Below are 11503 nucleotides of genomic sequence, written 5' to 3'. Positions count from 1 at the left end.
CACCACCACCACACATGGGGCATTTTTACCTGCTATGAGAATGAAGCACAAAATATTCCAAGTCAAATTCAATCATAAAAATGAAGTTTGTGGAATAATATGGCTCATATAGACAACTCAAACAAATCTACTTGCATAAAGCAATTCAATTTTAAAAATCTGAATCCAGAATATGAATTGTAGTCCTAATTGAACCATGGATAGGGTTTCCCTAGATCCAAACAACTATTCCCAGAATTCCCAACACTCAAATAACTGATAATTAAACCCTTAATTCCCAAGTAACTCTAAATTAAACTCTAAATCCATAACTGCCATATTTCATTCGGATAATGCACATTGCTTTTAAAAACTTCCTTGTTTGCTTATGAAACTAAGTTGTATTTTATTTTAATTTCTAAAATTATCAATAAGCCACCTGGCCATATTTGTTATTCAGGTTGTTACTGACCTCGATGGGAATTTTGTTGTACAAATTGGGAGCAGCGGGGAGGAAGGTTTGCAGGATGGTTCCTTTGATGATGCCACCTTCAACCGTCCTCAGGTATGAAGTTAAAAGACCAAAAACAAAAGGAAATACACAATTGAGCTTCTAGTGTATTTAGCTCTCACTTAATTGTAGCATCTTCCATTTTGTCGATATGAGATTGATATCACTCTAAAATTTTCTCCTTTTTTAACATATCATATTTCTATTGTTTTTGTTTCTCTAGGGCCTTGCTTATAATCCAAAGAAAAATATCCTTTATGTCGCAGACACCGAAAATCATGCTTTAAGGTACATGATAGCTTCAGATGCTGAAAACCATGTTTGATTTTCATTCTTGTTCCTCTCTATTTTATTTGCATCTGTGCTAACATAATGGATATTTAAATAGTTATTTGAATCATAGAAACATTTAAGAGATTCTTGCTTTGTGAACTGCCATGTCTACTTCAAAATATCAAAATTACTGATCTGCGCATAACTTCATTCTCAAAGAGTTTGAGTTTTTTTTTTGGTGTTTTCATTTGATAAAAGCAAAACTTTGGTGTAATACTCATATTAATGCGAGTTCAATGGGTCAATTTAGTAACTTCTACAGTAATGACTTGCTGTTCAATATCTGCACTGTTGTAAAGGGAAATTGATTTTGTTGATGAGAAAGTGCGTACTCTTGCTGGAAATGGGACAAAGGGGTCTGATTATATTGGAGGAGGAAAAGGAGACACACAGGTAGCAAAATTGATTATTTAATTTTTTTTAGAACGAAGAGCATCTGCAATGATAAATAGCTAGGAATTTAATATGATAACAAAGTTGAATTTCTTAATTTTTTAGCATTGTCTTTTCATTATATATTCCAATTCTGATTTGCTCCTTAAATGGACCACAAAGTTAGAATCCTCAGTTTTCCCCCTTTTTTCAGCTTCTTAATTCCCCTTGGGATGTCTGCTTTCATCCAATTGAAGAAAAAGTTTATATTGCCATGGCTGGCCAACATCAGATTTGGGAGCATGATATATTGGATGGAATTACGAGGGCATTTAGTGGAGATGGTTATGAAAGAAATTTAAATGGATCAAGGTATTCGTCAAACGAACCACATAATTTCAAACTTTATATTTACATTTAAGATTTTCTTCGGCGGACTCTATTATAGAGACCTTTGAATACCATAATGCTCGGATAATATGTTCTACTGTTTTACAGTCATTATGCAATATGCATATCTATCTGATATGATTTGATATCAAAATCATAATTCAAAAGTGATATTTCTGCATCAAATCTTGCATTGTCTGTTTGCTTCTCTAGCGAATATACACTCATATCTTTTCTTGCCTATATGTTGGGAAGCAAGTCCCACATTGTCTGCTTTATTGTCTTGGGTGTTGTTTACATACATGTTGGGCTACTCCTCTCATTGTTAATTGATTTTGAGATGGGAACTTAATATGGTATCAGAGCCCAAAAGATGCCTGTTCATCTTAGGTTAAAGATAACCTATAGTCTGGTTCAATAGGCTTTTGTGGAGGGGGATCCTAGGAAGTAAGTTTTACATCACCAACCTCATTATCTCGGGTGTGTGGTTTAAATACTCGTTGGACTATTTTTCTCATTGTCAATTAGTTTAGAGATGGAACGTTAACAATATCAACATGAATTCAAAAGTTTCCACAATGATTATTATACCTACTTGATCGTATAATTATTATATAAGGTGTTTGGAATGAATCTCTCAATTGGACCATTTTTTAGGAATTGGTAAATTGGACCAATTTAAGGGAATATGAAACTGGTGAAAAATTCGGGGATGCTCTTTAAAAAAAATGAGATGAGAAACTCAAACCTGAATTTTATCACCCTATTTTAAGGGGATAATTGACTGATTCTAATGTCAATGGTGACTTTATTATTAGTTCTTCTTAGACAGATATGTGTTTTTTTGCTTGGTTGAACCATGGTTTTTAAATTGTGAAGTCCAATTCATCCCATGTGTTCTGTTGTGAGTTTTCAGCTAGAAACTCTAAAAACTTATGATTAATATTTATTTGTTTTTTAAACTGAAATAGTTCTACAAGCACATCATTTGCACAACCTTCTGGTCTTTCATTGTCTCGAGGTAACATGTTGTGTTGACAATTCTCCCAAACTTCGATTTACATCAACTGTGATTTGTAGTAAAAATGTTTCACATGATTTTGCATGATAAGATCTAGCGGAGATCTACATAGCTGATAGTGAGAGTAGTTCCATTCGAGCCGTTAATCTGAAAACAGGAGGATCTCGGTTGCTAGCTGGTGGTGACCCAATATTCTCTGACAACTTGTTTAAGGTAGTTTCAGTATGACTTCAGAAGCTGATTATATAGTTTTCCGTCTTCATTTTTCACCTCTACTTTTTCTTCTATGATTAAATTTCATTATCAGAAATAGTTTAAATAGCCGACCTCATCTAGTGGGATTAAGACTTGGTTGCTGTTGTATAAGAAGCAATTTAATTACAGACCCATCATGTAGGTTCTACCGTTCCCTGACCCTGTGCTTAGCAGTAGCTTTATAGCACCTGGTTGCCCTTGCCTTTCTAGGAAGGGAAAAACATTTCAGTAAATGAGATTAGGAATGATACAAATGTTCTTCATTCTCCATAAACAGGGCTACACAAATGTTCAATCATATATTTATATTCTCTCTTTAAAATTCCTTTCTCCTGGTAACCTACATTTATGCTCTCTTTTTCAGTTTGGTGACCAAGATGGAATAGGCTCTGAAGTACTTTTCCAACATCCATTAGGGGTTGTGTGTACAAAGCATGGTGAAATTTATATCACAGATAGCTACAATCACAAGGTAAATAGTTCAGAACAAGTTACATTTGAGATTGTTATGGCTCTTGCATGCACAATATATCTTAGAGAAAACACCAATGGGAAAAATCTATTGTATATTACAGACTATAAAACTTAAGAATGGACTTTTTATGTTAGCATATTTGACTTGTTCCTTTTGTCAAGTCTTCACAACATTTTCCAGTTTTCTGAGTTTTCGCTGTAGTTTCAAACACTTCTCTCATTCTTAATTATTGTTCTAGTATTGCAAGGATTGACTGGTCAATCTGCAAGTTGCTATTAGGACTTAGGAATCAATATTTCATGTGCATTTGCAGGTTTTAAACTTTAAATATCAAATACCTAGAGTAACGTTTTGATGTGAAAATATGACCTACTCTTGATTTAATTCTTAAATTTCTAGTAAAAATATGAATTTTTTCATCAAACTTATCTCTCGGAGGTGTAGTAGCCTACAGTTTATAACTACATTAGAATGACACAAAATTATTAATTGGCTGGCCAGGCTTTAGCTCCCATAACCTGAGAAACTAACTTTTTTCTGTTATATTTCGATATTTCAGATCAAGAAGTTTGACCCAACTAGTAAAAGAGTTAGCACCATTGCAGGGACAGGAAAAGCTGGTTTCAAGGATGGGACAGCTGTGACAGCTCAGGTTGGTAAAACATGATGTGCCCTTATCTACCAAAATCATCTCCTAGTTTGAAACATATAACTTTCATTTTATATCCTCTTTTTAAATGGTTAAATTAATGATTTTAATGAAACAATTTTGGTGGCTTCACATATAGATATAATGCATAGGTTTGCATTTACACAGGCTGATCAAGCGCTATAAATGACAAGTTTCTAAAAAATAGCAACCAATTCTCCTAGGTTTTGGAATATCTGATGCACTCGTGTCAGTGTTATTCTTCTGCAAGTTGTTTATTTACCATAGGGATTTAAAGAGAATCACCATAAAAATATTGATGTTGTTTAATGATATTTAATAATAGTTATGCTATCTTCATATATGTCGCAGGCATTGATGGATTTATTCTGTTTATGTGGTTTACTTGCTTTTTGTTAGTTGTGTTTTCTCTTGGTTTCTTCTAGAATGATATCTTATTTTAAAAAAATACAAGGCGAGCAACCTTACCGTTGCACCTAGGCTCATCCTCTAGAAAGGTATCTTATTTTATGTAAAAAATTAAAAGGGTACATGTGGTGAAAGCTATGCTAGTTAAGATTGCAAAACTGACTGAGTTGGATCGTATATGTCATTCCCCATGATGTAGAAAAAATCTAAATATTTAAATGGCCACGCAAATAAGTGTCAGCAGAATGAAGTAAAACAAATGAAGTCTTTCTTACCTAATAGCCACAGATATATGTTAACATATTTATCAATGCTCTTGCAGCTTTCTGAACCATCAGGAATTGTTGAAGGGGACAATGGTACTGCTCTTTTATCTGCAATTAATTCAATACATAAATGTTAATGAATTGAAGAGATCATCCAAACTTATTATCTATATAGGATTGATATCAAGTGAGAACTCTGTTATTGTGAGAGGTCAAAGGAGCAAATCTTTATCATTGGATTTTAGTTGAATAGTTAATATTGAAATATAAATGCATGTGACCTATGTAAGTGGTCATTAGACCATTCAATACCTTTTAGTTTTGATTATCCATGTATGGTTGTACATTCAAGATTTGTTCCTTTGATCTCAAAATACACACTCCTATCATATATATATATATAGAGAGAGAGGGAGGAGTCAATATTGACCAATGTACCGTTCATGTATGGTCATGATTGGAACTTCAAGCCATATGACTTTTTTAAGTGGTCATATGATTTTTAAGTAACTTTCAATCATAAGCATCCATGTGAGATTGAATGGTCCAGATTTTCTCTTCTCACCTCTCAAAATAAGGCAATACTCACATGATACACCCTACATTCACTGCCTTAATTCACCACATGGGAAATTGTATGACCTGTGATTGCTGAGGCAGGGTTACTGCCTACCCATTGTTCCCGGCACTTAATCAACAATCAAGCCTTAATCCACTAGGTGGGGTCGGCTACAAGGATAGAATGTCGTCATAATGCTCTATCATAAATCATTGTTACCTGCACTTATACTGAGTTATTTGCATGACAGAAATGTCAAGTGAGCATTACTAAAATCTTGAACTTTTTAACCAGAAAAAATGGTGAACTCTTTCACAAAGAATGAGCGTTATTAAAATCTAGACCAGTAGTCCTTTGTAGTCTCTCTGCATGACTAGTTTATCGACATTTTTCTCATGTTATACACAACTTCTGTCTCTTAATTGAAAACAGACTTAACTGTACTGTATAAATTTCCTACCTTGACACCATTTCTGGCCTTTCCTATCCCACCCTTCTCACAAACTCCATTTGATTAAGCTTGAAGTACAAAGTAGTACATTTTTAAAACATTGTTTTTAAGTATTTTATTAAGAAAGTGGCTCTAAATCTTTACATAGGTCATGCTGTTTATATCCTGTTATATTTCTGCTGGCTATATGTTGGCCAGGTTGTTGCTGTTTTGAAACTTTCATAACAAATATCCATCGCTAAGTTACAATGGCACAGGGGAATTAAACCCTAATACCTCCATTACAATCTCACAATTATAAATACATAAAGTACAGTTGGCATAATTATCACCCCCTTATGCATAACTATGACATGCATAAACTTACTTTTTGTTGTACAAGTAGATATCTTGTAAACGGATTTTGCAGATGTTCATCCAATTCTTGTGTAAAATGAGCTTAAGCTTGGGAATACAATTTTTGTTTCATTTTCAGGGAGACTATTCATAGCCGACACAAACAACAGCTTAATTCGATATCTAGATTTGAACAATGATGAATATGCACTCAGTACCTTAGAGCTTAAAGGTTTTCAGCCTCCTAAACCAAAATTGAGATCTTTTAAACGTCTCAGGAGACGAACATCAGCTGACACTGAAACCATTAACATCGATGCCATTTCATCCAATGAGGGAAACCTGTCTATTGAAATATCATTACCAAATGAGTATCATTTCTCGAAGGTCCTCACCATCCTCCTCTCTTTTAAACACTTGCTGTAATTCAATTCTTTGCATACAACTAGACTAAATATTTCTTTGAATACTGCCCAAAAATTCCATTGCAGGAAGCACGCAGTAGATTTAGTGTTGATATTGAGCCTGAAGATGCTGTGAATATTGATCTCCTAGATGGATTCCTTAATCCAGAAGGATCTGCGACCCTTCACTTTAAGAGATCCTCTAACTCTGCTTCAATGGCAAGAATTAATATTAAGGTATGCCTCATTATAGAAACTGGGACTTGTGTCTAAACTAAAATAGTTTGCTTCAAGCTTCCAAATCTTTTCTTAAGTGTCAAACTCAAATCTTTATTTGAATTTAATGTATGTGTGACAAAACGAGCAAGAAAAAGTTAATATCAGAAATATGGATAGAAGCTTTAGCAGTTGCTGATTCTAATGTTGAGGGGCTTAATTATCTAGTTCCAAGCCTCACATTAATTTTTTGGCTGTACTATGCTGTTGTGATTATAAACCGAAAAAATATTATATCCTCCCACAACTTCCTACTACATATCTTCTATTACTAAATAAAGAAAACATTGAATGCTTCATATATTCCAACAAAATTGGACATGCTGCATTTAATACTTTCTTATTCAGTATTAGGAAGACTTGTAGGAGATATTTATAGGAGGGTATAACAAAACTTATAAATCCATCTCATATAGCTGTTGATTGTAATGGACAAACCCTAAGAGCATCAATGAATAAAATATATATAATTCACTCCTTTGCAGGTTTACTATTGCAAGGAAGATGAGGTTTGTTTGTATCAATCATTGCTGTTTGAGGTCCCTTTCCGAGAGGGAGCTCCTAACTCTACCAAAGCGGACGTCACCCTTGCACATTTTGTGAAGCCAAAAACTTTAACCAGCAGCTCACTGCGGCCAGTTGCCCTGTGATACTGTAATCCAGGTTTTATTTTGAGCACCCTTTCTATTTCTTGCTCATTTTTGCAACAGATAATGGGTCCTGTTAATCAGTACTAAAAAGTATTTATTCGGAAACTACATGCAACATATTCCAAGAACAGCTTACTTCTTTTCATTACATAAGTTAGCATTCCCCAATCCCCATATAGATAATAAGTATAGGACATAATAAAGAATTATAAATTCTTGGTAAGTATAAAATAGGGCAAGACAAAATTACATTATTTAACTACTAATTCCCTTCATAGTAGTATAGATGATTGCTTGGTGGATAAGCAAGGAATGCATTGGCTTCCAAGGCAGCACCGGTTCACGTTTTATTCATATTATGATGCTAGGATGGTGAATAATAGAACATACATATTGTTTCATTCATTATTCCTAGGTGATGCACATAAGTAGATCAGCCACCTATGCAAGCAAGTGAAGCAATTCAATAGTTTGTAGAAACAGCCATGTTTGGTAGAAGGGTTATACTAATATTTAACAATAGTGTAGCTCATTAGTTTCACCAAATCCCAAGTTAGACCTCTGGCTAACAAATGTGTTGTACTTTGGTGTAAAGCAGGACTTAGTGGGTTTATTCCTATGCTTGATCATCATCTCTATATTGAGTTATTGACAGACAAGAAAATATTCTGCTTATTAAGATTATAATAAATAATAATTAGATGTAGAATATCCTGTTCATAACCCTATTCTTTTTACACATCTAATACATTTTATAAACTGTCAAAAACACTAGATAAAAATTTAGCTGAAGCAAAATTTGAGAATTGATAATTCTGTAAGGGATGAATATTCTTCTTTGTTGTTGACTTAGAAGGTTGCATTACATGTATCATTATTGGAGCGAATCCATTATTGTCAGATACTATTAATTTAATTCATCGCATTCTAATTGGAAACTATTTGCGGATCAAAAAAAAAAGTGGGTAACCTTTTGGTTACCTAATCCAGATTAAAATGCAGAGTAAATAACCTTTTTGTATCCAATTGTGCTTCCTCTTTGGGTATTCTGAGAAGAGACATGGCAAATGAATTTCTGCACCATTGTCATGGTCAAACATTCATAATCATGTGACAAAAACCTTATTTTTGTCCATCAATAATGTGTCCATTTTCAGTTTGTTCAGATGAATATTTGCAATGCTCTTTGTTGATTAAAATCAGTATCAATTTAATACCTTTTGAGGTAAACTGAAGGTAATTTTCAGTTGTAAAAGGAATATCTTCATGATACAAAAGAAAGGATTAAATTGATGTATCTGTTGATTGGTGAAGCATGACGAGTTCAATAAAAAATGTACATAATGGTGATACTGAGTATATTGAATATTTAAAACCACTAAGTTTAGACTAGTAACGAGTAATTTTTGATAATTTTCATTTTGTCAAAGTTCAAAACTCATTACCATCAATTCCTAGAAGAGATTAGACAATAAAGCATGTCTCTTTCAAAGAGGCAAAGTTCCCTAGCATGTTTATGTGAGACTGATCTGATCTTTACAGCTTCATTTCCAATTTTCTATCATCACCTAAGCTTTCTTTATTCTTTTTTGTAACACAATATAATATAGAGTAAATTACACTGACCCCTGAGTTTTAGTGAAATTACACAAATTACCCATCATTTTTTCTATAGCTACACAAACATCCCCTAGTTTTTTATACTTTCATTCCATTGACCACACCTGCATAAGAAATAAGTGTAATCTTTTAAACAAAAAATGTGATAAATGTAATTAAGTTAAACAAAACATGATATATTGGGTAGTTAAGTCCAAATAATATACAAATCAATGTATTTTATTGTTTTTTGTTACAAAATGCATCAACAATTCTAAAGAAATATTGTTTAAATCGCTCTTATAATATAGTGTAATGAACCAAAAATAATAAAGAGATATTGACTCATATTTTATTTGGACTTATCTCTATAATATATCATGTTTTGTTCAACTTAATTGCATTTATCACATTTTTTGTTTAAAAGATCACACTTATTTCTTATGCAGGGGTGATCTGTGTAATGAAAGTATAAAAATGATTGGAGGTTTGTTAGGTGTAAAAAAGTGAAGGGTAGTTTGTATAATTTCACTCAATATAATATACTCTAATATAGTATAATCTCATGGAAGCTAAAGGAGCAGTTGAGCTAGGTCGGGGCTAAGATGAAGGTGTGAATCAATAATGTAGGATCATGTACACGATATTCTCAGGACTTTAGAGATGTGAACAATTACGATGGAACCTAGCCACAACGTGAGAGGTGAGTCCAAAGGGGCATCTTTTTTTATAAAAAAAACTAAAGATTTTTGGTCCTTAAAATTTTGTTTTTATATTTAACAAATTGATGCCGGGAAAAATAATAATTCAAACTAGTATTTATATATCATGAATATAAATTAAAATAGTTAGTGTTAGGGTCATCAAAATATTAAAATAGTTAATTTGATTAACATTTGATAATTTAAGAGATTATTTTAGGGTTTTTAAATTTGAGTTTAAAATCTATGCATTGACTCTGTAAATTTTTTACACTGTCAGCATATTATCCACCGCTGACTTGTAATATTTTTGTTTCAAAGTCAATGATAGCTAACATATGAATGATGGATATTTGCTGACAGTGTAAAAAACACTTACACTGTCAGTGTATATATATTAAATCATTTAAATTTTTAGGAACCGAATTAATACATATAAATTGTTTGAAGGATCAAACTACATATTCAAAACTAAATGGGGACATAGGTGACAGGAACTGCGATGAAAACAACAACCACTTCTTAGTTTGAGTATGCTGATGATGGTATTTGCTTAGCTTGCTTCCCTTAGAGTCATCCATTTCGACCTAGTGAGAAAGAAGAATAGGGATTCTTTCCATTAATGGAGAGATAAGTACTTCACTTTCTTCATATTTTTAATGACAAATATATTACTTTGTTATATTTAGAAGGATATATATGTCATTACATGTTAAATTTTCTTTAGTTTTTTAAGGACTTGCCTCTCCATTAATGTAGATGATCCATATTCGAGAAAGAAACATCGTATATTGTGGCTTGTTGTTAGAAAATGGACACAATATAGTAGCCGGGTCCTTTATACCCTTTATATTGTTGTGTTAGAATTGAGTCTTCATTTTACTAATGATGTTTACTTTTTAAGTTGTCAAGGAGATATCGTTTGGGTCAAATGATGTTAGTGTTGGAGGTGATTATGATGAAGTTGAAGTGTTGTGATAGAGTGGTGTTAGGTTATTTTATTGAAGTTATGGAATGCACTCTAAAGTTGAAGAGTTTAATAGATTAGTAATATTTCATGAAAATTATTTAGTGTTTGTGAATGTTTACATATCTTTTAGTTTGCCATGCACTCAAATTTATATATAAAAGCATTTTAAGAGAAAGAGAAAAAGAAAAGAATAACACTAGATCACTTAAGTAGAAGACAAAAACATGACACCCAATAAATATACCAAGTGGAGTCACGGAGAGAGAAAAGAGAACACATATATTATGTAGAGAAGGAAGAAGAAATGAACTTGCATAATAGTCTTCAAAGATTAAACAATATCGATAATATTCCTATTTATGGACAACTAGAAATGATTTTTAATGCTATTACGGTTTCATTTTATATTTATTTATTGATATCAAGGAAGTGTTTCTTGTCATGACCTGGTTGTTGACTAATCGTCATTTACATAACTTATGAAGATGTGAAATGCAATTCTCATCTCTCCCAAATAATTCAGAGCGTTTTCTTCTAGACGTATATTTGATGAATATGAGTATAGCCTTATGTGAGTCATGGGATGTTGCCTCTAAACGCATAATGGCCATGGTTATGAACTACTCTACATTGTTTGCATGCAGGGTTGTAAAATTTGGAAGTATCCACCTTATAGTAGTTTTAATGTTGGTTTTCTGACTAGACCTTAATATACTTTGATAAAGACCTATACTTTTAGGTGTGTGAATAGCCATAGGTTCTCAATAAATTCAATCTTTTCAAAATTTATCTCCTAAGTTAATCGTCTCAGCCTCAATATTTTTTACTATGTCCTTTCCTCAAGACAAGCTCAAGATGCTAACTCAATGACCTAATA

At 32.7% G+C, this 11503-nt stretch overlaps 1 protein-coding gene across 1 annotated transcript; it reads left to right on the top strand.

Annotated features, from left to right (window-relative positions):
* On the top strand, positions 409 to 7503 carry LOC109332167 (NHL repeat-containing protein 2-like). The gene is made up of 12 exons (XM_019567033.1): positions 409 to 544; positions 714 to 778; positions 1123 to 1216; positions 1410 to 1567; positions 2557 to 2606; positions 2698 to 2819; positions 3226 to 3333; positions 3896 to 3988; positions 4737 to 4773; positions 6166 to 6413; positions 6518 to 6667; positions 7192 to 7503. The coding sequence occupies exons 4-12, from the start codon at positions 1470 to 1472 to the stop codon at positions 7354 to 7356; spliced, it is 1071 nt and encodes a 356-aa protein (XP_019422578.1). The 5' UTR covers positions 409 to 544; positions 714 to 778; positions 1123 to 1216; positions 1410 to 1469; the 3' UTR covers positions 7357 to 7503.

The sequence above is a fragment of the Lupinus angustifolius genome, chromosome LG02 (assembly GCF_001865875.1).
Source record: "Lupinus angustifolius cultivar Tanjil chromosome LG02, LupAngTanjil_v1.0, whole genome shotgun sequence".
Taxonomy (NCBI): domain Eukaryota; kingdom Viridiplantae; phylum Streptophyta; class Magnoliopsida; order Fabales; family Fabaceae; genus Lupinus; species Lupinus angustifolius.
Note: the sequence above shows the minus strand (reverse complement) of the source record. Positions and strands in the feature narration are given on the sequence as shown.